Source organism: Colossoma macropomum, unplaced genomic scaffold, assembly GCF_904425465.1.
Source record: "Colossoma macropomum unplaced genomic scaffold, Colossoma_macropomum, whole genome shotgun sequence".
NCBI lineage: Eukaryota > Metazoa > Chordata > Actinopteri > Characiformes > Serrasalmidae > Colossoma > Colossoma macropomum.
In genome coordinates this window covers 28,904,710-28,931,242 of record NW_023494806.1, presented here as the reverse complement: position 1 = coordinate 28,931,242, position 26,533 = coordinate 28,904,710, and the positions used below count along the sequence as shown (strand labels likewise).

The window sequence follows — 26,533 nt, the reverse complement described above, 5'->3', positions numbered from 1 at the left end:
AAAGTTTCCATTTTGGAGATACGAGGTTTTCTTCTGACCACAGCGATATTTTTCTACTTAAATATTCAGATGAATATATATTTCCACTTAAATATGCTAATTAACGTATATTTCCATTTGAATATGCACATTATTATCCATGTATGTGATTTCCACTTAAATAAGTGTAAATATGCCTAATACTCCAGTCTGGTTTGGACAGAAAATGTCAGTGACCATTCAGAATGTCCACTGTGTTATCGAAACACTGCAGCAGTAACAGCTAATTTAACCCTTTTTTAGAGATGCAGTAAAATGTAATTCAGCCTGTTGTGGAGGTGTTGCAGTTTAGCCTTTTAATTACATTAGAAACATTTAGAATGTTTGAATTACGTTTGGATTACTTTTTAAACTGTATCTACATTTGACACATAATGAAGATAAACAACAAAACTGTTTATGTAGTGAGCTGAAGGTGGTTGGTACAGTGTAGTGGGTAAGACATCTGTGTTCTATGCCGTAGTCTGGGGTTCAGTCCCCACCTGGGCAAACACCCTACACTATACCAATAAGAGTCCTTGGGCAAGACTCCTAACACTGCCTTCACCTACCTGTGCAAAAGGATCAAATTGTAAGTCGCTCTGGATAAGATCGTCTGCCAAATGCTGTAAATGTAAATGAAGGGTTTAGCTGCATTACTGTGTACTAGCAAGGCCTGCCTTGCTAACAGTAGCTCCATTACTGCTGACGAGACTGCTGTTAAAGCTGGTCTAAGAATGCCCCTTAGATCGCTTCTCACTGACTCTGGGCTGAAGTTATCTGGCTAACTGATAAACCCTGCTCTGTAAAATCCTTCCAGGTGTGCGCTGTGTTATTTTACACTAGCTGTTTGTGTGTCCAGTGTGCAGGTGACCCGCGCTGTAAGTGAAGACGAAATGGCTCAGTGGAACAATGAATACGTTCAGAAGATCCGTCAGCGTCTGGAGGAGGACGCCACTGCCCGAGAGCAGAGAGAGAAACGCCGCAGACGAGCGCTAATACAGCAGCTCCACACACACCACACACACGAGGTCAGATACACACTATTTAAATAGGTTTATGCTATGATTGTCACTCTAAATGTAGGTATTGTGATATAAACTGAGTCTGTTCTACAGTTTCTCATTAGGCTGAATGAATAACTGACTCTAAATGTAGGTATTGTGATATAAACTGAGTCTGTTCTACAGTTTCTCATTAGGCTGAATGAATAACCGACTCTAAATGTAGGTATTGTGATATAAACTGAGTCTGTTCTACAGTTTCTCATTAGGCTGAATGAATAACCGACTCTAAATGTAGGTATTGTGATATAAACTGAGTCTGTTCTACAGTTTCTCATTAGGCTGAATGAATAACCGACTCTAAATGTAGGTATTGTGATATAAACTGAGTCTGTTCTACAGTTTCTCATTAGGCTGAATGAATAACTGACTCTAAATGTAGGTATTGTGATATAAACTGAGTCTGTTCTACAGTTTCTCATTAGGCTGAATGAATAACCGACTCTAAATGTAGGTATTGTGATATAAACTGAGTCTGTTCTACAGTTTCTCATTAGGCTGAATGAATAACCGACTCTAAATGTAGGTATTGTGATATAAACTGAGTCTGTTCTACAGTTTCTCATTAGCCTGAATGAATAACTGACTCTAAATGTAGGTATTGTGATATATATATATATATATATATATATATATATATATATATATATACGTTGAACTGCATTAAAGTGGTTTCCTCGTGTAGGAGATGGTGCGGGAGGAGCAGCTGATTGCTCGTTTGGTGCGTCAGTCACAGCAGGAGAAGCGAATCGCAGTGCAGCTGATGCAGATCAGACAGCAGAAGGAGGTTCTGAGGCAGAACCGAATCCTCCGACAGAGACAGTATGAAGAACAGAGGCTCACAGCCTTCCACCAGGCTCTGGACCGAGAGACGGTGAGAAAAAACACACAAAGTCCTGCACAAAAACTCACATTTTCATTATTCTACATCTTTGGAACATTAACAACGCTTTTATAGGACAAACTCTTCAATGAAACATTCATGAACAGGCAAAAAAAATCATGATGAGGTTGCTTGAAATAAGAACACATGCATATTGAGACTCACACACACTTCAAAACTTATAACTAAGACTAAAGTCATTAAAAAAAAGTTACGGCACAACAAAATGAAAATTCTGAAACTCCTGTAATCAGTAATGTCAACTTTTATCATTTAACAGATGGAATAGGCTCCGGTGGTTTTACTGGTTCTTTTGTCTCTGTTCCAACTGATCAGCTGTATAAATATTGTGACATTGTGTATCATGAACATTTCTTGACGTATTGTGATATTATATATATGTTTACCATATATTATATGCCCTACCTATAGTTGATGATGTGTGTATGTGTGTTCAGGCTCTTCTCCAGCAGGATCGTGTGGAGCATCAGGAGGAGATACGTAAGGAGCGAGAGCTTCATGCCCGTCTGGCTGCTGAGCGCGCTCAGTCCAAACACCAAAAACACTTCAACATCTGCAGGGAGATTCTGGAGCAGATCGTAGATCTGGCAACCAAGAGTGGGGAGTACCGCCTGCTCACGGCCAAGTACGATTTAAGACCTTTACACACAAAACATGATTTATTTGCCCTATTTACTCAGATATCAGTAGGTCAATTTAAACACAGCCATAACTGACGATACCTTGCACTGAACAGTCTGGTGGATTAGCTGTGTCAACTAGAACGTTCTGACAAACATCAGAAGGATTCCTTTGCTTTCTGAAATGGAGTAATGTCCATCCAAAAGGGAGAGTACTCAGATAAAGAACCGAATATATCTGGAGCAATGTTTGAAGAGACTGGTGAGCATCTCCTTATAAATAAATATATACCACACACTCTTTATGTTTTTCTCTCTGTATTCCTCTCCATTGTAGTGCTATTCCTCTGAAGTTGATTAGGGAGTGGAAGGAGATGTATTTCAGTGGTAAGCCGCTGTATGAAGTGTCTGAGCTGGAGTTGGGGGTGGAGCCTGCTGAACCCAGCCCAGAGCAAGCCATTGAGCTGGAAAAACTAAACATCCTCAACCAGCAGGACTACGATGAGTACACAGTAAGTAGAGTCAGTTAGTCTAATAGTTTCGTAATGAGTTTGTTTTAAAATATTAGTGTGTTTGTAATTTCATGAATTCTTTATAATGTATAATTTATACTTCTATAAAAAAACAACAACAACGAAAAGAGTGTAACAAAGGAGAAATATTGAGACATGGGAGAAAACGCTAACAAGGCAGGGCTAGGGAGGGCACTGGAGAGGGTGGAGTCCATGACAGGTCTTCCCTCAAGACATAAATGCTAAGAGATGCAACTGGGTTCAGAAGCAGGAAATTCGTAGTAGGATGGAGGACAGAAAAACATACAGGGTGTGGAACTGGGACCAACACGGTCACTAGAAAAAAGATGAGAGTGGTGAAGCGCAGAGCAGAAAACTGGAGACTGTGAAACAGGTGACTAGGGGTCAGTCAAGCCGAGAAGTGGGGAGCCTTGTCAAGCAGAGACCTGGGGGGGACTGCCAGGCAGGAAACTAGGGGGCTGGACAGGCAGGGTTTGCTGAGCAGGGAGCTGGAGGGACTGTTGAGCAGGGAAGTAGGGGGGCTCTCAAACAGGGAATTGGGGAGACTGTTGAGCAGGAACATAGGGGGACTGCAGAATATGTATTTGGGGAACCTGTCAAACAGGAAACTGGGGGAGTGTTGAGCAGAGAACTGGAGGGACTTTTGACCATGGTCAGAAAGGTCTGATGAACAGGGAGCTGGAGGGGACTGTTGAACAGGGAATTTGGGAGACAGGTAGGGAACTGGAGGGACTATCGAGCATGGACATGGGAAACCGTGGAACAGGAAACTAGGGAAGCTTTGAAACAGGGAACTTGTGGGGACTGTTGAGCAGGGAATTTCACTGTCTGTCATGCACAGAACTGGAGTGACAATCAGACTGGAGGGACTGTCAAACATGGATTTGGGGAACTGTTGAGCATGGAAGAACTGTAGAACCTGGACATGGGGAAAAGTTGATCAGGGAAATAGACTGTTGAACCTGGACATGGGATAAAGTTCATCAGGGAAGTAGAAAGACTGTTGAACCTGGACATGGGCTAGAGTTGAGCAGGGAACTGGAGAGATTGTGGAGCTGGAATCTGGGCAATAGTAGAGCAGGGATGTGGGACAGCAGGTAGCCAGTTCTTGGTTAATTAGTGTTTTTTTTGTGAGTGTACTGCTTAATTTTCAGTAAGTTTGTTTCTTAGTTTCTTAGATAATTCATTTCTTAATATCTTTGATTTTGTTATTTTACTCTTAATTAGATTGTCTTTTGATTTTAGTTCATTTGATGGTTGTTTGAAGTCAAAAATGTTACAAAAATTTGTTTGTGGTGTTTGTTGCAGAATATGACGGGTGAATGGACGTGGCCTGAAGAAGAAGGAGAGAGCAGAGCTCCGCCCACCAATAATGATATTCTGGGCCATGTTGTTGCTCGTCTGCAGAACATTGTGAATCCCCCTTGCCTGAATGACCCTTCACCACAATTCCCAAATTTCTCTCTCAGAGCATGTGTGCTCGGAAAAGTGTGCTCTGGCAAGACCACCTGCCTCACCAGGATCAGCGAGGGTACTCCAACCTACACAATCAGATTTGCCCTCAGTTTCAGTTTCCCCTCTTACCTCAAATACAGTCGATCAGCCATGACACGTTTGGTGTCTCAAGTTCAGTTTTCTGTTTGTCAGGTAACTGGCAAAATAGAAAACTACCAGCTTTACATAAAGTCCATCAGGAGGCTCTGACATGATGTTGTTTGACATGATCACGTGATGTTTTGATTGGTTATTTCATGAAGAGACGATTGCAGCTGTTAAGGCTGAGTTTCAGGTGAGGATGCTTTGTGCACCTCAGGTGAAATTTAGTTGATGTAAGTTTTTAAGGTAGTGAAGTTATTCCCTGTGTGAAGTCTAACGTCTTGACTACATTTGGGGTGAAAGAGGAAACTGCAAAGTTGATTATTTGTTAAACTATTGCTTTAAAGTTTCTTATAGCTTTTTGGTATTGTTACAAATGTAGTGTTTGTCCTGCTGAATTTACTGATTAACTGACTGCCTTCCATGCAGTACATGGCATCCACATTCTGTCAGCTGACACGCTGATCCAGGAGGCGCTGGCTGCCCACCAAGCTGGAGAACAGGTCCCGAGTGACCACAGCCCAGAGCTTGAGGTACTGACCTACCGACTACCACAATGTTTTCATGAAAAAATCGTATTTACAGTAATCGATCAGCTGAGAGCTCTTTATGAAAGCTATGGTAATGTACTTTAGTCAATATTCATAGACAACAGTGAGTCAGACACCACATAAGCAACTCCACACCGTTTTAGGCACAAAGCTGAATTCGGCCTCCTATTTGCCAGCATCTTATTCTAATTTTGCTTTTAATCATCACACATTTACGGCATTTGGCAGATGCTCTTATCCAGAGTGACTTACAATTCACTTTTTTTTAACACAGGTAAAAGGAAAAGGTAGTGTTAGGAGTCTTGCCCAAGGACTTTTATTGGTATAGTGTAGGGTGCTCACCCAGGCCAGTGTTCAAACCCCAGTCTACAGCGTAGAGGGCAGTGGTGTTACCCACTACACTATACCAACCACACATTCACAATTTTCCTTTCCACCTCAAATAGCACAGACGTTACAGAAGGGACAATTCCAATAAGAAGCTGGTACATAGAAGATCTTCTTCACCAACATGTCATGCAAGTGTGTGAGGATTTAAGCATGCAGTTAGCACCATGCTAATTAGTGAGGCTTCTATCACTTGTTAGCCACATTAGCCTCATAGCTCCAGTGCTAAAACTAAAAGCAAACTTCAGACACCAAATGTGTCTTGGCTGATCGACTGCATTTGGAGTGATGGAGGGAAAATCTTTCTGCTGAACTCTTGCTTGAATCTGTCTGTTTGAGCTGTACTGTTTGCTCTGTGGTGTAGACGAGTGCGGAAAGCTGTGGATCTGATACTCAGGAAGCTGAGCAGAGAGAGGAGGAGTCATCTACTGCTGCAGACTCAGGTATGTATATTCATTACTGTAATAACCAAAAGGAAGACGTGTAATAATGACAATACATACGCTAACATTCAAATTATCGGAATCGCTGGTCATATTATTACATTTTTCCCCAGGTCCTGTGTCCAAAGACCTGCCTAAAAAAGACAGCGAGACTAAAGTAAGCACTGCAGAGATTTACAGTAGTCACAGTAATGTTCTCAGCCTTAGAGATATTTTGATCTGCTGTGCTGTTCACACTTAGTGGCAGTGAGTGAGATGTTGTGTGTTGCTGTTTACCCAGCAGTCTTTGCGGGCGCAGCATGGTGCAGCAGTGGAGAAGGCTCTGAGGAGGGGCGGAGCCATTCCTGATGAGCTGCTCATTGACATCTTCATACATGCAGTCAGGTACACACCTGGGCACCTGCCTGACACATCTGTGTGACACATCTGCCTCATGTACCTGCCTCATACACCTTCTACTTCTGGCTCTTACACTTGACTGAGACTCCTAACTGATACCTCTGCCTCATATACCTAGCTCTTACATCTGTCCCTTACACCTGACTGATGCACCTGCCTCTTATACCTGACTGAAACATCTGTTAAAAATGCCTCATCTGTTCTGGCCTCTCTGGCGCCCCCTGGTGTGTGCTGCAGGCAGGTTCCAGAGGGCCGTGGTTGGGTTCTGGATGGGTTCCCAACCAACGTGTCTCAGGCCCGGCTGCTGGAGAAGGCCCTGAGCGGAGCCGACCCGGACCAGGCTGACAGGAAGAGGCGGAACAAGAAGCCTAACCTGGTGGAAGACAAGAATGCCCCCAAAGCCCCGCCCCCTCCTTTACCTGCACTGCACCTGGCCATGCTACTTGAGGTCTCAGACGAGCAGGTGCTGGACCGGGCTATCCACCAGAGTCGTGAGTCCACTGCCTTCATGACATTACCATTATTTATACACAGTTTTAGATTCTGCCTTCTGATCTGTGTTGTAGTCATTTCAGGTATTACTGTACCTATTCAGTCAGAGTTTCTCTGAGCTTTAAAAGCTTGAAAAGCTAAAGATACACTGATTAAGTTTTATTTAAATGTTTCCCAGCAGAGCAGGTGAGAGAGGAGAACGCTAATAAGAGCAATGACACTCTGCCAAAGACGCAGGACCAAACACTTCCTCCTGAACATACACAACAGAGTGCTCCCCCTGCTGGAGACCACACACACATCCAGCACAGGTAGAGTTCATCAATAACAGCCAACGTCCAGACCTGCCCTGTTTCTGCTGACGGTGTGATGGAGATTAGAAACATTTCAGTTTCATTTACAAACTTCTACCAGCTTCTAACCAGATTCATTATGGTAAATACTGACTGGCTCTACTTTGCTGTATCATAATTGTCTCAAATCCTTGGTCAAGAGAGAACAGGGGTCCTCTTCCCAGTCCTGGAGATCCCACACCACACACATTGTTGTGTTCCCCTGTTCTAGCACACATTAATTAATTAATGAAGTCATTCCTCGTGTGCTGTTCAGGTGTGTTAGAGTAGGGAAAACACAGGAATGTGCAACGCATGGGGTCCCCATGACTGATATTAGGAACCACTGAGCTATTATATTTTTATTTGGATTTTGCCTCATACTTCCCCAGTTCTACTGTATGGAGCCTAATGGACTTAAAAGGACAGGTTTTCCACTAGTGGTTTGTGTAAATTAGTGTTCTCAAGCGACTGTTATTAAGATATTCTGGTGGGTTTCGTCGCTTAACATGGTCAATAATCATCATGCCTCGTCAGGTAATTACCAAGGCCTTCATGAACTGAATTCAGAGTGCTGGAAGAGGGAAAGCGCTAATCTGTGCAGAGCTGTGGCCTGGAAGGAACCCAGTTTGACACCCATGATCTAAGAGCTCATATGAAGACGTAGCACTGGGGGTCATTTCACAAAGCAGCATTTCTCAGGCAACCTGGTCCACTTTAGGATTAAGTTATCCAGTTTATTCAGTAATCCTGCCTTGTGAAATACAGTTCAGATGCTGGTAGTTTTGTCTAAATGAACTTGTCTAAGAGAACAAAATGGTGCTACAACAAAAACAGGCTTGCAGAAACCCCGAGCTGAACTGATATCCTGGTCTAAAGGGCACCTCAGATGCTCACTGTACCTCACTGGGCGGTGCCTCGAAGGCTGACTGTGTTCCCTCCACTGTACTTGTTTTCCAGGATAGCTACGTTTCAGGACGCTTGGTCTAAACTGGAGAAGTGGTTTGGAGAGAAACAGAAGATTCTGGTCAAAGTCTTGGCTGAGGTGGACAAGGACGCGCTCTTCAGGAGTGTGGAGACTGTCCTGTTTAACACCATGACCGCTGCACAGAAAGGTCCACACTTACTCCTTCTGTCTGGTCATCTGAGACTCAGCCTCAACAGCTGCATCACAGCAATGCATTCATATTCGTCTGGTTATCACGATTAGTGGCTAGAATATTTAATATATGATTCCACCTAAATAAGGTCTCTGATGTGTGATTTACATTTCCGTCAGTGTGTCTTTCTTATATTAGAAGAAAAAATATACTATAATATAATATAATATAATATAATTGTTGTTTTGTTGTTTTTGTTTCTGTTGTTATTATAACCATGTTGAGTATGTAAATGAATGTTTCAGGTGATGAAGCTGCAGAAGGCAGTGTAAAGGTCACTGATGACTCTGCGTCCCTGACCGTCCCTGAGCCTATAGCGTCTGAGTCAGCCGCTAAAGGTCAGCTTTACTCTGTTATTGTCCCACTGCACTCACATCCACTCAGGCTTTAAACAGTGCAACAGGACAGGGAACCTCACTCAGTGTGGAGATCTCCCACCCTGCAGCTTCCAGTCCATTATTTCCTTACTGAACTGGAATATAATACTCTTACATTCAGGCCCAAACTAAAGAGTCTGAGTCACCTTCAGGATCAAACAGTCACTCAGACACAGCAAACAAGGGTAAAGCCATACAGTCCAAGTCAAGGTCCAAACCAAGCCCTCAAAGTCAGAATCAGGCCAATCAGATGACAAACACATTCTGAAAGAGTAATAATGGAGCTGTGTTACTGATGCACGTCATAAATAATGCATGTTTATATTTTTACAAGCCTGTTCATTATCTCTTATTAAAACCTCATGCCTTCCTGATCCTTAGAGGGCGCTGCAGGGCGTTCCAGACGGACCTCCATCTCCACAGTGTCTGCTGGGGAGGCTCCTTCCCCGACCCCGGGCTCCACTGGCTGGGTTTATGTGGACGAGCCGTTACCACAAGTAACAACACATCTAATCAATAAGTCTATCATTAAATATTGAATCTATTGATGATGATTATATGCATAAAAATAATAATAATAATAATAATAATAATGATAATAATAATACACACACAAAAAACAAATAACTTCTTATTTTGAGATGTTTTCCTCAAAAACTTGTTTCCCATCATTTCCACATTTAATATAACTGCTGTCTGAATATAGCTAACTCTAGCTAACTCTAGCTAATCGGACTGAGAATCAGAACAGAATCGTAATTTTGTAAACATACCTGTGCACACGCCGATGCTGAAAAAATAACACTGTGTTTGTGTTTGTTATTGTGCAGGAGATTGCGGAGTATTTAGTGCCGTACTGGGACACCGTGTGCAGTTCGTACGTCTCTAACGTCAAAGCTGTGATGCAGAACCTGCGCAGTGAACGCAACCTCATCATACACCACCTCTACAACATCAGGTCAGAGACACCTGGCTGTCTTTGAGCTCGTACTGAATCACTGCTGCACCATCTTTCAGATCACCATCTTGAGTCCACCTGCATGTTCGTGCATCCTTTACTCTGCACGTCTGGTGTATTTTGCAGTGTTTGTGATTAGTGAGCTGTACAGAATTCACTATATTATTTTTATCTCCTCTTGGTGTTTAATATAGCAGAGTATAGACGCAGATAAACGACTTTAAACGATTTTAAGCAGTATCTGCAGAGGTCTGATCTAAAGCAGGAGTTTGTGTGTTTTTCAGGGGGATTTTAAGCAGTATCTGCAGAGGTCTGATCTAAAGCACAAGTTTGTTTTTCAGGGGGATTTTAAGCAGTATCTGCAGAAGTCTGATCTAAAGCAGGAGTTTGTGTGTGTTTTTCAGGGAGGACTTTAAGCAGTATCTGCGGAGGTCTGATCTAAAGCAGGAGTTTGTGTGTGTTTTTCAGGGAGGACTTTAAGCAGTATCTGCAGAGGTCTGATCTAAAGCAGGAGTTTGTGTGTTTTTCAGGGAGGACTTTAAGCAGTATCTGCAGAAGTCTGATCTAAAGCAGGAGTTTGTGTGTTTTTCAGGGAGGACTTTAAGCAGTATCTGCAGAGGTCTGATCTAAAGCAGGAGTTTGTGTGTGTTTTTCAGGGAGGACTTTAAGCAGTATCTGCAGAGGTCTGATCTAAAGCAGGAGTTTGTGTGTTTTTCAGGGAGGACTTTAAGCAGTATCTGCAGAAGTCTGATCTAAAGCAGGAGTTTGTGTGTTTTTCAGGGAGGACTTTAAGCAGTATCTGCGGAGGCCTGATCTAAAGCAGGAGTTTGTGTGTTTTTCAGGGAGGACTTTAAGCAGTATCTGCAGAGGTCTGATCTAAAGCAGGAGATTGTGTGTGTTTTTCAGGGAGGACTTTAAGCAGTATCTGCAGAAGTCTGATCTAAAGCAGGAGTTTGTGTGTTTTTCAGGGAGGACTTTAAGCAGTATCTGCGGAGGCCTGATCTAAAGCAGGAGTTCGTGTCCGTGTGGCAGCGAGACTTTAACAGCGTTCCTGATGACATGAGGCAGGACGAGGAGACCAAAGCTGAGCTTCACCACAGACTGGACGTGAGACACAAACCCACCAACACACTTTCTATATAGCCACATTATTCAATACACTTACCGTACAGCTGTATTAATGATAGGCTACTCTACAGTATCTTTTACAGGCCGTGTGGTTTGGTGACAGCTGTGTGGTGTAGCTCTGCATTTCGTTTCACACTTTTAATTTTGGTACTTATATTCCACCAATTAAATGTAGTTCCAGCAACTTAGGCCTGATTAACACATACTGCACCTGTGAGGCATGAGCAACGCGGAAAGTCTTGCTTTTCATTTCAGCACACATGTTAATTGGTCAGCGTTTTCATACATGCTGTGTTTATTCGGTGTGCCGTGTGCTTCACACAGCAAAATATACTGAAATTAGCCATTAAATTAATGAAAATAAAAACAGAAAATGGTATAAAACCCTATTTTTAAATTTAATTTACTGTATGATGAAATACCAGTTAAACATTCCGTGCTGCATACAGATTTCCCGGGTTGGTCTACCAGGTGTGAAATGTTTACTTAATCACAAGTCAAAATGCTGTTGAGGGTAAACAAACTATTATAAATGATATTTTTATTGAGCGACTGATGTGACCATTCATTTATCTGGAAAATTGAAGGTCTGTTTAACTTTCTTGATGCTCTGCTCCGCCGAACAAATACTGTATGTATGAAAGGCCAGAGCGTTCAAGCTGTACCGGAGTCTCGTATCCTGTGTCAGATGCATCGGCACATGTGAAATCACTCCAAACCTCCTGACTGACCATGTTTGATTTGCTTCATACTCTCAGGAAATAACGTCATTGTGCCGAACTGATAGTGTGTAAAATTTAAGCTTTCTATCTTCATTATTCAGAAATATGGAGGCTTTAAAAAGTGAGCGTGGCCCTAATTTTTTGTCTATGAATGAACACTATGGGAAAATTCAACCAGTCGCAAATGTTGAATTTTTGATGGTATCTGTAATTAATTTAATTTTCAGGGATTATTCTCACTCCTTACTTCTCACTGTATGACCATATTTAACCAGAGCATCAGATGAATTCAGTCAGCTTAGCCTACAAAACACGCAGCATATTATTATAAGTAAATTTACATATTCACAACACATATGGAACATAATATATATGTATATACATAATGCATGAGACGTGTTAATGTTACATACAGCTACCATTATACATATATGTATACAACTGTTATTACTACACTCTTATATACATATAAAACAGACATGGTGTGTATTACTGTAGGAGCTGCGGGAGCGTCTGTGGGATATCTGTGATAAGAGAAGGGAGGAGGCGATGGAGGAGAGAGCTGGAGTTATAGGAGACGGCTGGCTGAAGGATCACACTGCCCTGCTGATCAACCACTACTCCACTCTAATGCAGGTCAAACACACACCCACATACACACCCACACACACCCACACACACACACACACACTCATATAATACTCTCTGGGAGATCATACAGTCTGGTACAGACACAGGTTCCCTGAAGCTGAGAGATGATGTGAGGACGTCTGGTGTGTGTGCAGGTGGAGGTGGACAGGTTTCAGGACACTCTGCGTGTGCTGAGAGATTATTACACAGGTATGTACAGGAGTGTGTTACCTGAAGCACCTCAGGACTTCACCTGCCTCCCACTGCTGGACATCACCAACAACAACGGCAGCCAGCCGGACAGGACCAAAAGGTGAATTACTCTACATATCCCATAATATTACACTAAACATCCCATAATAGTACACTGCACATCCCATATTATTCAATGCTACCACTGTAGAACAGGCTCAGTTTATATCACAATACCTACATTTAGAGTCAGTTATTCATTCAGCCTAATGAGAAACTGTAGAACAGGCTCAGTTTATATCACAATACCTACATTTAGAGTCAGTTATTCATTCAGCCTAATGAGAAACTGTAGAACAGGCTCAGTTTATATCACAATACCTACATTTAGAGTCAGTTATTCATTCAGCCTAATGAGAAACTGTAGAACAGACTCAGTTTATATCACAATACCTACATTTAGAGTCGGTTATTCATTCAGCCTAATGAGAAACTGTAGAACAGACTCAGTTTATATCACAATACCTACATTTAGAGTCGGTTATTCATTCAGCCTAATGAGAAACTGTAGAACAGACTCAGTTTATATCACAATACCTACATTTAGAGTCAGTTATTCATTCAGCCTAATGAGAAACTGTAGAACAGACTCGGTTTATGTTGTGGGTGGAGTCTGGATAGGACAGTTATCATGTCATCTCTATAGTGTCCTCATTAGTGATGTTAAGAATAGAGGAACTCGTAGGGGAAGGTGTGAGGTGGTCTGTAGGGGATTGTTATGAGGTTCTTTAATGCTCAGTGTGTTGATGTACGTTGTTAGAGATTGTGTGTATGTTCTTGCAGCCCTTCTGGCCCCGCCCCTTCAGAGAGACTCACAAAGAGTGCTGGGAAAAAAAACACAGAGCCAGAGGAGAAGAAAACCAAAGTGTAAGAACACACACACACACACACACACACACACACACACACACACACACACACACGCATATATATATAGTCACTGCCAGAACAAAACCTCTAATTTTTATATATTTTTACCTGCTGCTGTTTAAACTGTGTTAATATTTCATAATGAACAAACTAACATAAATGGTCTAAAATGACTTAGAAATAAATTTTGTTTCATTAACTTACGTTGAAAGTTAATAATGTTCTTTATTTCTCCTGTAAATTTACTTCTTTAGAGATATTAAGTTTTTGCACAGCCACAATACAAATACATATACATGCTGTGTTTCTGTTTGTGCAGAGTTCCTCTGATTGGACGCAGGTCGCCCTCTACAGACCCCTCCAGGCTCCTGCAGGACATCCATCAAACTGCCCTCACTGCCATCACCAACATGGTAACAAACACAGTTCGAAGCCTCTGTTTCTGAACCAGTTTGAAACACCTTCTCTATGAGACTCAGTTTGGACCAACATTCACTGTCATCTCTGATGTCTCTGAATACAGTAGTACTGATTACTGATGTCTGTCCCAGTGTGTAACTGAGGAAGCAGTACTGAAAGCAGCATGTACTTCCATTACATACATATTACTAGTAATAAAAGCGAGAGCTGCGACGTTAGTGTGTGTGTGTGTGTGTGTGTGTGTGTGTGTGTGTGTGTTAGGCGTCAGTGGAGGTTCAGCAGGTGGAGATGGAGGTGAACCAGGAGGTTCAGCAGCAGCAGATGGAGAGAGAGAAAGCACTCTCTCAGGCTTCAGCCACAAACTCCGCCAAGAAGAAATCAGCCAAGAAGAAAGGTACCACAACACACACCACACACACACACACACACACACACACTCTTCCAGAGTATGAAACACACACACACACTTCCAGCTGTCATCCAGTAGGGGGCAGTATATTTCCCCACATTAGATTAGATTTCATTAGATTCAACTATTGTCAATACAGTATTATTTACATATAAGGTGCAGAAGGGTGGTATAGTGGTAAAACAATATATAGATATGCAAGTATAAATATAATATACACCTTTACAGAGTGAGTGGACAGTGTACACTGAGGTAGTAAGTCCTGTGAGAGCAGCATATGTAAAAGATAAGTATGCAGAGTAAACGTACTGTAACTGTTGGTGCAAAAATGAATAGAGCAGTAACAGTGCAGTGACTGCAAAGGTTAAAGTGGCCGTGTGGAGTTCAGCAGTTAAAGTCACAGTGTGGAGGTCAGCAGGGTCACACCCTCAGGGAGTCTGTGGTGGCCTGGGCTGCAGACACACCCCAGTCTGTGTGAGGAGTCAGCCCCTTCCATCCAGATCTTCACAGATCTCGTTGTGGGTTTCACACCATTCATGACTTGGGTGTGGGAACAAAGAGAGGTGGTCAGACTGTCCCAGGTGGTAGAGGGGTGTGGCTTTGGAGGCGTTAGCCACACAGGTGTAAACATAAACCAAACATCTTTGTCGCCTTGTGGTTCAGGAGACATTCTGATGGAACTTTGGAAGTACAGATCTCAGATTACTGTGATTAAAGTCCCCGGCAACCATAAAGCCTCCGTCCAGGTTCACAGTTTGCAGTTTGCTAATGGCAGCACAAAGAAGATAGGGAAGATAGAAGGGTCTGCACTTAATAATCAGGAATTTCAGATCAGCAGAGCAGTGGGTATCATCAGCGACGGAGTCTGTGCACCATGCTTTGTTTAGATAAATGCCAACACACTGTTATGTATTATTACTTAAATAAAGGCAGTCAGGGACGTTTGTTTATCAGTGGTATTAGTGCTCCCTGTGATCTAAATGTGTCTAACAGTCTGTATGTTTACATGAACAAGGACCCACAGCTCATTTCAGTCTGATAACAAACACAGAGAGAGACTGATGTAGTAACTCCTCCACTCACCCAGTCTGATAGTAAACAGATATAAACGGCTATACGTCTCACTGTCCACTCAGATCACTGAGACAGATGTTTATATGTAAGTTTGATCAGGGTCTATTTCACTGCATCGATGCTTTATTTTACTACAACCCAGCTTTCACTCAGCACTGACCAGGTCACCGCTTTAGAATCTGATTTCAGAGACGTGCAGGGCCTCCCTGGTTCTGCACGCTTAGACCTTGACTGTGAATAGTGAATAATCTGAATAATAATCTGTGTGGATTCAGCAGGTGAGCTACGTTTATTATGTAAAACACCCAAAGACATTCTTACTTTGCTAATTAAGTTTATTATTTTAAAACAAATAACAGATCAGTAGAAGAGACTGTTTGGTCAGTTTTAGCCTAAAGCTCCACAATAACAGCTGTACTTTGTGCATTTAACCACTAGGAGGCACTAATGTGCCCTGTTTTGTGAAAACTTCCAGTAATAAACTCTTTATTGCTTCCATTGTCATTGCTGCCGTGTGTGTGTGTGTGTGTGTGTGTGTGTGCTAAAGGCCCCCCGTCCCCGACCCAGGAGCCCACCCCTCCACCTCTGATAGAGGAGAGCCCGGAGGAGGTGCAGGGGAGAGCGGTGAGGAGCAGAATCAGACAGGAGTACAGCAGAGCACTGCAGCATGAAGGTACTTACAGACACATACATACGTCCTGTATGTGTTATATAAACAAAACCTCAGATCTCCAATCAGACACTGTACAGGAGCTCAACTCATAATACAGGTTAACTCAATGTAAATGGAACTGGAGTTTTTCAGTTATGGAAAATATTTTAAAAAGAGCGGAGATACAATATTTTTGTGTGTGACAGCTACAATATTGTAATAATAATAATATGATCATTTATGGAACGTATATATGCAAATATCTATATGTAACAGTAACATATATTCTATATGTATAAGTAACAATACAGTATGACACTAATAATAGTATGACACTAAGATACTATTAGTACCATATATAAATATAGGTGCACTTATCTATTTGGATTCATCTATATTTTTTAAAAAGTACACATATATATGTCAGCATTTCTCTGTGTGTGTGTGTGTGTGTGTGTGTGTGTGTAGAGGGGGCGGCGAGGCAGCGTTTGGAGCTGGTGAAGCTTCACGCTTTGTCCTTCGTCCACAGCGTCCAGCACAGAGCAGAACAGACCCACACAGAGATGCAGGAGTGGCTGGACCACCGCTTCACCTCCGAGATGGACAGGTCAGAAAACACAGAGAGAGACGTAACACAGAGAAAAAGGAGGGTTTACAACAGGCCTTTACAAACTTTTTCAGACCCCCATACACACCTTTGTGCAAAAAAAAGAGCCAAACCCAAAATATAATGCTGTTTACTGCTGGTTCTGGTTCTGGCTGGTCAGAGTCCAGATTTAAACCCTATAGTGAGTATTTGGTCTCACATTAAACTCAAACCAGCTCTGCAGTGTTTTTCAGCTGTGTGGAGCCGTCAGTGCTGAGTGGATCAGTACTGACTCTTCTTTCTGTAGAAGACTGTCTGAACATTCACACACTAAACTCCAACACTTAAAGAAATGAAAGTGTATTAACTCACTTTATCTGTGTTTGATGATTTGTTGATAAGACCACTAAAAGCTTAATTTTTGGGATGGGCCCTGTTTGTTTTGCGCTGGAGTGTAAAGGTAGTTTTGGTCCTGAAACCCACAAAACAACCACAAACAGTCCTTTAATCCCACTTTTACTCCATATTACTGTTCTTTAAACCAGCTAGAGCTGCAGCGAACATCACTACATATTTATTATTACACAAACACTGACATTGATCTGTACTTTCAGACACCTTCAGTATAAACACTTCAATACAGTTCATTAATACTCAGTTGGACACAGTGGGTCACGTCTCCACAGTCACGGTTAAACCACTGCTTTAGATCAGAGGAGAGGAGTAGAGGCTCAGAGGGCGTCTGTACTGTACTGGAATATGAATATAGCTGTATTAGTGTACAGCTGCACTGTCTGTGTGTGTTATGTCTTTTATGTGTATTTTTGTGTGTGTTTGTGTGTTACTGTGTGTGTGTGTGTGTTGTGTGTTCTGTGTGTGTGTGTGTGTGTGTGTGTGTGTGTGTATGTGTGTGTGTGCAGTATACAGCAGCTGTCTGAGGTGGTTCAGCACCACATCGAGAACAGTCGGAAGGTCCCTCACCAGCTGGTGCTGGACTGCACCGACTTCTTCATAGACGGGGAGACGCGGGTGTTACCCACTCCGCCCACTCCGCCCCGCCCACCACCGCTGGAACAAACCAATCACAGCACTCTCACCATCCTGCAGCTGCACGGTCTGCACGCCCAGCTGCACAAGATCGCCCCCACAGGTCTGGAGGAGCTCCTAACATTGAGCGCGTTTAGATGCACTTAATAATCTGATAACTGCAGAACATCAGATTTTGTCAGTAATCTGATCAACGTGTTTTCATGCACTTGAGTAATCAGATGATAGGGAAACTCCGGGTCTACATGAGTCAGACAGTAATCAGATTTCTGGTTTGCAACCAGCCAGTAAACTCACAGAAGGAGACGTGAAACTCATGAACGGTTTAAAAAAAAACACACCACACCACTTTACCTGAAAATATGAACATACATCGTCTAGAAGACGAAGAGTATTTAAATCCTTCATTCTGCTGAGAGTGTAGTCGGTTTTAGCATCGCTCCAAACTAAACTTGCATATTTACAGTTTTACCGTGTGAAGCCAGCCTTACGTTTAACACAGGAAAAAAGATCTTTAATAAAAAAAAAAGATCTGTAATTAAAACCGTTACATTCATCTGTTTTCTTTGTTTAAAGTTGTATTTATATAAATGTTAACGTCATGTCATGTTTTTTTAAACAGTTATTTAAAGACACTTAATGTCTGAACTTCAGATGAAATTTGGATGTAAATATTTCGACCTGGGCAGCACGGTGGAGCAGTGGGTAGCGCTGTCGCCTCACAGCGAGAATGGCCTGGGTTTGATTCCGGCCGGGTGACCAGGGTCATTTCTGTGTGGAGTTTGCCTGTTCTCCCCGTGTCTGCGTGGGTTTCCTCCGGGTACTCCGGTTTCCTCCCACAGTCCAAAGACATGCAGTCAGGCTGATTGGACATGCTGAATTGCCCCTAGGTATGAGTGAGTGTGTGATTGTGTATGTCTGTCTGTCTGCCCTGCGATGGACTGGCGATCTGTCCAGGGTGTATCCTGGCTTCCGCCCAATGACAGCTGGGATAGGCTCCAGCACCCCACCGTGACCCAGAAGGATAAGCGGTTTAGATGATGTTTGTATGTATATATTTTGTCCCCACTTTTCCTTCAGTGATGGGACATGTAAGTGAAAACCTAAGGCCAAAATTTTCACGTTTTATACACGTGACCACAGGCGAATATTTATCTAATTATCTGAGAAAGTCACACTAGATCAGATTTAACACAATTTCACACAATAACACTGTGTACTGCCTGTAGAGTTAGATCACTCAGAGGCAGCCAAACCTCTGTGTGTTGAGACATCACAATCACAACTTTATGGCTGTCTGGCTCACTACATTCAGGGGTTGAGCCTCAAACCAGGAAAGGTGGACATTCTGGTGTTCTTAGTAAAAAGAAGAAGTCCTGAACCTCAGTTAAAATAGTCTCAGTTTAAATCTCAGTCAGAGATATCAGTCAGAAAAATCATACACAATATCATAATAGCAGTCAGAAAAATCATAATTAGACATTTTCCCCAAATTGTTCAGCCTTATGACTCTAATCTGTGTGTTCTTCCTGTTCTATGTAGGTCTGGTGTCCAGTACCGAGCTCTGTAAGGTCCTGCAGGAGCTGACCTCACTCACTATGGGCTCTGATGCTCTACCTGAAGCCTGGATGAACCTCACAGACTCACAGGTGCAACACTGACCTCGCACATCTTACCACTGCAATAGTTGAAGAAAAAATCACCCCCCCCCAAATCCCCCTTACTCCAAATTGATCCAAATTGATCAGGTGTCTGAAATTTAGCATTGGAGCTAACAAGTAATGGAAGCTTATATCCCACCAATTAGCATGGTGCTAACGGTATGCCTAACTCATCACTCGCTTAAACATGTTAGTGAAGTTGGCTTCCTATTCAGCAGCTTCTTCTTTGAAGTATCTGTTCCACCTTAAATGGCCACAGTGTAACTGCTGCATGTATTTAAGGTGGAACGGAACATTCGTATTTTGCTTTCCTGAAACCTGAATTTCGTCTGTGCTTTAGTGCATGTTTACAGATATCAGTGTGTCGGACGGTGTGTTTTATGGTGCTGTGTGTGTGTGTAGGTCCAGGAGCTGGTGTGTGTGCTGTCTCAGGACCGTGAGGTAGTGGACTGGCGTCAGTTTTTACTGAGTGCGGCTCAGCCGTGGCCTTTACCCTCTCAGAACCAACTGCTGAAAACACTCAGACGCTTCAGAGAGAGAGACACTGCGGCCAGCGGAGTCCTTACACTGGAGCAATACAAGCAGGTATAAACACACAGAGGGGTCAGCTCTGAGACCTTCCGTCATGATACAAGGCATCAGATACTGGAAGACCACTAGGAATGGACTGTAACTTGGTGATAAACGCTGCTGTGATCGGCAGGGTGAGTGGGTCAGTGAGAGCTTTGTGTAATTAGGAGTTGTGTGTGGTTGTGCAGGTTGAGTTGTGGTTTTCCAGCCAGAGAGATGTTCCTGTTCCTGATGACCCCACTGAACCTCTGCCATTCGACCGGCTGGCCAACCTCAAGGAGGTACTGCGTAGTCTGTGTGTGCGGATATGTTATGATAGTCTTACTCAGAGTTAGAAATCTCAGTAACACTCATTGGCATAACCATCTCATAAACACGTCATGGAAGATGGTCTTATGATTTGTCCAGCTACAGTCGAGTTCAAACAGAATGGCATGTATAATGTCAATCAGCTGTAATGATAACATGATATTACTTGACATAAACTCATATGATGCGTCTATGTCCCAAGTGTCAAACACAGGGCCGGCGGGCCAAGTCCAGCCCGTGGTACAGTCCTATTCGGCCCGCAAAATTATTTAAATTTTCTATTAATATTAGCCCATTTCACCATGAACTGTACTACAGTTCCCAGCATGCACTGCAACATAATGTGTGCTCCCACCCCCTCAACAACAACCTACTGTACACTGGGGACATTTAAAGAAGTTTAACAGATTTGTGCAGCTAATATAATTTATTGTTTTATATAAAACAGTTCGGTTTGATTTCAAATGATTTTTGAATCATTTAAGTATTCAGTGCCTGTTTTTTGTCTTTGTAGTTTTGACATATTTTTAATAAGCAGTGGCCAGTTGGGTTCATCGAAAAACGTCAAGTAAAAATAAACATCTGGCCCACAGATTTGTTGAGATTTTGTTGAGAGCTGGGTTCGTGTAAAGCCATACTGACCTCTTTTATGTGTATGGACTTTGTGTGTTCATGTGTGCAGTTTTTCTTTGCGCTGTTTGCGGACTCTGGTTCATCCCCGGCTGTTCTGGACTATCTGACCATGCTGCTGTACTTCTGCTGCCATCCTGATCCAGCGCAGGGCTTCACCAGAGCACTCAGCATAGTGACCCAGCACAAACATCAGTACAGACACACCAGCCCCCTGCTGCAGGTACCCTACATTTAATCAGATGTTAACCACTAATAAATAACAGCATCACTAAACCTGTAGACAGTAACCAACACCACTAGTTATAGCTTAGCTAAAGACTCCAAACCACCCAGCAGTGATCAGCCTCTGTCTCTGTAGTCACTGCCCTACATGGACGGTGCTGAGGAGTGTGAAGCTGAGGAAGAGGACGAGTCTGTGCGTAAAGATGATGGTGTGTTGGTGGATGAGCTTCTTAGAGTTCTGAGCCACGGAGGAACACGAGTGACATCACACCACCGCATAGAGTCTAACAGCAGAGAGGAGTTACAGCAGGTACACCTTCATAATCCAGCTATACTCACTGACCCAATGTTTACAATTCTAACCTCACTGTAGCCCACAATTCAGTCTGAACCGACAAAATTCAGTCTGAAATGACAAAATTCAGTCTGAACTGACAAAATTCAGTCTGAACCGACAAAATTCAGTCTGAAATGACAAAATTCAGTCTGAACTGACAAAATTCTGTCTGAACCGACAAAATTCAGTCTGAACTGACAAAATTCAGTCTGAATACAACTGTAGCTCAAAAATTCAGTCTGAACTGACTGTAGCCCCACAAAATTCAGTCTGAACTGACTGTAGCCCCACAAAATTCACTCTGAACTGACAAAATTCAGTCTGAACTGACTGTAGCCCCACAAAATTCAGTCTGAACTGACAAAATTCAGTCTGAACCGACTGTAGCCCACAAAATTCAGTCTGAACTGACAAAATTCAGTCTGACTGACAAAATCAGTCTGAACTGACTGTAGCCCCACAAAATTCAGTCTGAACTGACAAAATTCAGTCTGACCGACTGTAGCCCACAAAATTCAGTCTGAACTGACAAAATTCAGTCTGAACTGACAAAATTCAGTCTGAACTGACTGTAGCCCCACAAAATTCAGTCTGAACTGACAAAATTCAGTCTGAACCGACTGTAGCCCACAAAATTCAGTCTGAACTGACAAAATTCAGTCTGAACTGACAAAATTCAGTCTGAACCGACTGTAGCCCACAAAATTCAGTCTGAACTGACAAAGTTCAGTCTGAACCGACTGTAGCCCACAAAATTCAGTCTGAACTGACAAAGTTCAGTCTCAACTGACTGTAGCCCACAAAATTCAGTCTCAACTGACTATAGCCCACAAAATTCAGTCTGAACTGACAAAATTCAGTCTCAACAGACTGTAGCCCACAAAATTCAGTCTCAACCGACTGTAGCCCACAAAATTCAGTCTGAACTGACAAAATTCAGTCTTAACCGACTGTAGCCCCACAAAATTCAGTCTGAACTGACAAAATTCAGTCTGAACTGACTGTAGCCCCACAAAATTCAGTCTGAACTGACAAAATTCAGTCTGAACTGACTGTAGCCCACAAAATTCAGTCTGAACTGACAAAATTCAGTCTGAACTGACAAAATTCAGTCTGAACCGACTGTAGCCCACAAAATTCAGTCTGAACTGACAAAGTTCAGTCTGAACCGACTGTAGCCCACAAAATTCAGTCTGAACTGACAAAGTTCAGTCTCAACGGACTGTAGCCCACAAAATTCAGTCTGAACTGACAAAAAACGGACTGTAGCCCACAAAATTCAGTCTGAACTGACAAAGTTCAGTCTGAACTGACTGTAGCCCACAACATTCAGTCTGAACTGACAAAATTCAGTCTTAACGGACTGTAGCCCCACAAAATTCAGTCTGAACTGACAAAGTTCAGTCTCAACTGACAAAGTTCAGTCTGAACTGACTGTAGCCCACAAAATTCAGTCTCAACGGACTGTAGCCCACAAAATTCAGTCTGAACTGACCAAATTCAGTCTTAACGGACTGTAGCCCACAAAATTCAGTCTGAACTGACAAAGTTCAGTCTCAACTGACAAAGTTCAGTCTGAACTGACTGTAGCCCACAAAATTCAGTCTCAACGGACTGTAGCCCACAAAATTCAGTCTGAACTGACAAAGTTCAGTCTCAACTGACAAAGTTCAGTCTGAACTGACTGTAGCCCACAAAATTCAGTCTCAACGGACTGTAGCCCACAAAATTCAGTCTGAACTGACAAAATTCAGTCTTAACGGACTGTAGCCCACAAAATTCAGTCTGAACTGACAAAATTCAGTCTGAACTGACAAAGTTCAGTCTGAACTGACTGTAGCCCACAAAATTCAGTCTCAACGGACTGTAGCCACAAAATTCAGTCTGAACTGACAAAAATTCAGTCTTAACGGACTGTAGCCCACAAAATTCACTCTGAACTGACAAAATTCAGTCTGAACTGACAAAATTCAGTCTTAACGGACTGTAGCCCACAAAATTCACTCTGAACTGACAAAATTCAGTCTGAACTGACAAAATTCAGTCTTAACGGACTGTAGCCCCACAGAATTCAGTCTGAACTGACAAAGTTCAGTCTGAACTGACTGTAGCTCACAAAATTCAGTCTGAACTGACAAAATTCAGTCTGAATACAACTGTAGCTCAAAAATTCAGTCTGAACCCAACTACAGCCGATGTTTCGGTGTAATTGTGTGTTTAGGATCTGGTGAAGGTCTTTAAGGAGTTGGGCTTTGATGCGGAGGAGAAGATTCCATTCTCAATGCTATCCCAGCATCCGTTCCTGCAAGACCTGATGGAAGGCTCTTCACAGTATCTGCTAACAGTGAGTGCTGTAACACACAGACTCTTGAAAGTGATACACAAATACAGTTCTTCATAAAAATAAATTAAAAACTGAGTTAACTGTGTCTGCTTTTAAGTTCATTTTTTCATGCTACATTAATAATACATTTAAATATTTTAGAATGAAGCGTTTTTGTGAACAGTTTTTGATGCTGCTGTTTCCCTGCAGGATATTCACAGACTTCTACACATCCCGAAGAGTGATGGAGAACCTTCAAGCTTCACCACATCATAGACTCGCATTCACGTGAACACAGAGAGCTTCAGGATAAAGAAAGGACTTCCAAATCCATTAGTCACAAACACAGGAGCTCACAGGCTAAACAGAAACATGAATTACACAAATTACAGTAGAATTAAAATTACAAATTGCAAATTTCTCTGTAATGCTCTCTGTAATGTTACTTAAATATGTTATTATATATAAAACAATTGTTCATATTTCCTAAACCCATCTTTAGCGGTAAACTGTGCTGATGTAAGATGTTCTACCAAAGAATATTAGTAGTTGAATATATGGTTCTGCTGTTATTCCTCTCTGCTGGTTTGTGGTGGATCCTACATATTCTGAGAACCAGAAACAACACAACAAAAACCCTTCAGTAAACCCTTCAGTCCTTCAGTAAAACACTAACCTCTGTTTATTTGAATTGTTCATATGTATTTGGTTATCTACACATATGTCATTTCTATATTTCAGAAGTGCAGCTCTTGCCTTCAGTCAGTAACCTAGTTGTAGCTGGAGCTGTTCTAGCAGGATCTGCAGTTGCTAAACTGGTTCTAGGTTTTACTGATAAAGACACAGTAAAGTGATGCCAAATACTGAACATACAGATAGAACTGAACTGTATACATGAATATTCTCTGTACTCTACACAGCTGTAAACTTATAAAATATAAACACACAATCTGTCATGTGTTCTGATCTGGTCTGTAGCTGATATATTGTACACTGGAAAATGTATGCTATTACTGTTAGCACAGAATTAGCCTGATTATTCAGCTGGTTTTAACCTACTGACAACATTAGTATCATTGCTGTGTTTAATGTTGAAAATGAAAATATTACGATAAAATGTAATAAAATAAAATAAAAAAATTACAATCAAACAAAAATGAAAGCAAATTCTACTCTTGTTTAATAACACTGATAGTAGCAAAGCAGTTAGATTTACAAGTGAAACTGTGTAGAAGTAAAATGAATATAAATTACACAAATTTATCGCAATAATCATCAGTGATATCAGCATCAGGAAATATAACCCGTCCTGTAATTTACACGGGTCATTACCTGTCCTCTGGCCCGTTTCCTCCTGATTTAATGGAGGACAGAGTGTAGATCCAGTCCACACAGCAGCTTAGATTGAAAGTGTTGGGTGACATCACAGCTAGAGAGATTTTAAAAGAGTGGTTAAAATGAAAACACAGAAATACACAAAAGTACCTTCTTATCATTTCTATAAAAAAGGCAAAAAGAGAAGACCAGGAGTCAGAGGTCAGAGTGTAAGACTGTAAATTTACTTGAAGAATCATGTCAGCCTTACAGGCATGACCCAGCGTTACTGACCTCTCCTCCCCTTCTGCATCTGTGGACACCTGTGGAAGGCAGGTGTGATGCACATCAGAGCGGTGAGAGGAAGTGGGTGAGGGAACACCCACTTTCTCTCTCTCTCTCTATTTCTTTCCCTCTCTGTCTCTCTCTCTCTCTTGCTCCACTCCCAGGACAAATATACAGATACAAATATGCAGATGTTAATCAAATAAGTCAGGTACATGATTACTTATTTATTACAATAAAAGAACATCTATCAACACATCTAAGATTGATCTCTGAAACAGTAAGGTAGGGTCAAAGGACAAACAGCTCACAACCTGTTTACAGTAATCACAGGTTGACTAATGCTAAGAACTGAATGTATTTCAATGTATTTCAGTGACAAACAATGGAACCAAAGCTGCCACTGTAAAAAGCAGCTTTTCACTGTTTTCACAGATTTTTTAGAAGGTGATATAAAACTTAACCTCAAGAGAGAAATTTGTTTTCATAGTTTTTCACGAAGCTGAGCTACAGCAGCTTGAACAGAGATTCTGTGTCTTTCTAGGGGTCCAGAGGGTTAAATGGGAACCTCCCCAAATGTCACACCTTAGTCTTCATCAATCACTTTGTTTTGGTTAAGTGGCCAACACCGAAATCTTTATCGCAATAAGTATAGGTAATATAAAAGATCATATCTCTTTTTATCTCTAACCTGTTTGTAGATGCCTCCCTGGATGCTCCTCAAAGGCAGAGCGTACTCCATGACACTTCTGGTTTTCACTCTATCTACTGGGTATTCGTACCCACCAGTGTGAACACCAATCAGCTCACAGGACTCGTTAAAGACTGGAGAGCCAGATGAACCATGTAAGAAGTAGGAATAGTAGGTGATCCAGGACTCATGGCAGTGCCACTTCTTTTCTTCACGTCTGTTTTTGACTATATGCATGTATTTTGGGTTCTGCTTAAGGAATGTCTGAAAAGCTTGATCTCGTTCTGCTTTTTGAATGATGAAGCAGAAGTCCAGCCTCTTGATCCCACCTTCAGGGTGACCAATAATGCAGGCTCCTCCCGAGACCTCAGGTATGTTGTTTCTCCAGGCATGCCCCTCACGGGTCCAGAGTAGTCCGGTATATTCTACACCTCTGTTCAGCTCCAGCAGGGCAAAGTCCACATATTCATTGTTTTCAATCCCATGACAGACAGCAACAATTTCCTCCTTCACTTGCACTTCAGTGATGTCGCTGTCTGGGGCTTCATAACCAAACACAGCAGT

At 42.1% G+C, this 26,533-nt stretch overlaps 1 protein-coding gene across 1 annotated transcript in view; it reads left to right on the top strand.

The window, feature by feature from the left end:
* Positions 1-24,023, top strand: part of spef2 (sperm flagellar 2) — a 32,594-nt gene extending 8,571 nt beyond the window's left edge. Inside the window, exons 7-37 of the mRNA XM_036598269.1 lie at positions 881-1,049; positions 1,768-1,956; positions 2,424-2,611; positions 2,944-3,118; positions 4,448-4,670; positions 5,165-5,268; positions 6,038-6,116; positions 6,230-6,273; positions 6,397-6,500; positions 6,753-7,006; positions 7,189-7,318; positions 8,300-8,454; positions 8,745-8,837; positions 9,258-9,373; positions 9,707-9,834; positions 10,803-10,941; positions 12,183-12,320; positions 12,470-12,627; positions 13,350-13,433; positions 13,756-13,849; positions 14,118-14,250; positions 15,887-16,012; positions 16,460-16,598; positions 17,498-17,727; positions 19,167-19,273; positions 19,688-19,870; positions 20,044-20,136; positions 20,847-21,017; positions 21,156-21,329; positions 23,578-23,700; positions 23,890-24,023. Of these exons, the coding sequence (XP_036454162.1) occupies positions 881-1,049; positions 1,768-1,956; positions 2,424-2,611; positions 2,944-3,118; positions 4,448-4,670; positions 5,165-5,268; positions 6,038-6,116; positions 6,230-6,273; positions 6,397-6,500; positions 6,753-7,006; positions 7,189-7,318; positions 8,300-8,454; positions 8,745-8,837; positions 9,258-9,373; positions 9,707-9,834; positions 10,803-10,941; positions 12,183-12,320; positions 12,470-12,627; positions 13,350-13,433; positions 13,756-13,849; positions 14,118-14,250; positions 15,887-16,012; positions 16,460-16,598; positions 17,498-17,727; positions 19,167-19,273; positions 19,688-19,870; positions 20,044-20,136; positions 20,847-21,017; positions 21,156-21,329; positions 23,578-23,700; positions 23,890-23,955 (4,309 nt within the window). The 3' untranslated portion in view covers positions 23,956-24,023. The remainder of the gene's footprint in view (positions 1-880; positions 1,050-1,767; positions 1,957-2,423; positions 2,612-2,943; positions 3,119-4,447; positions 4,671-5,164; positions 5,269-6,037; positions 6,117-6,229; positions 6,274-6,396; positions 6,501-6,752; positions 7,007-7,188; positions 7,319-8,299; positions 8,455-8,744; positions 8,838-9,257; positions 9,374-9,706; positions 9,835-10,802; positions 10,942-12,182; positions 12,321-12,469; positions 12,628-13,349; positions 13,434-13,755; positions 13,850-14,117; positions 14,251-15,886; positions 16,013-16,459; positions 16,599-17,497; positions 17,728-19,166; positions 19,274-19,687; positions 19,871-20,043; positions 20,137-20,846; positions 21,018-21,155; positions 21,330-23,577; positions 23,701-23,889) is intronic.
* Positions 24,024-26,533: the final 2,510 nt, after the last annotated feature.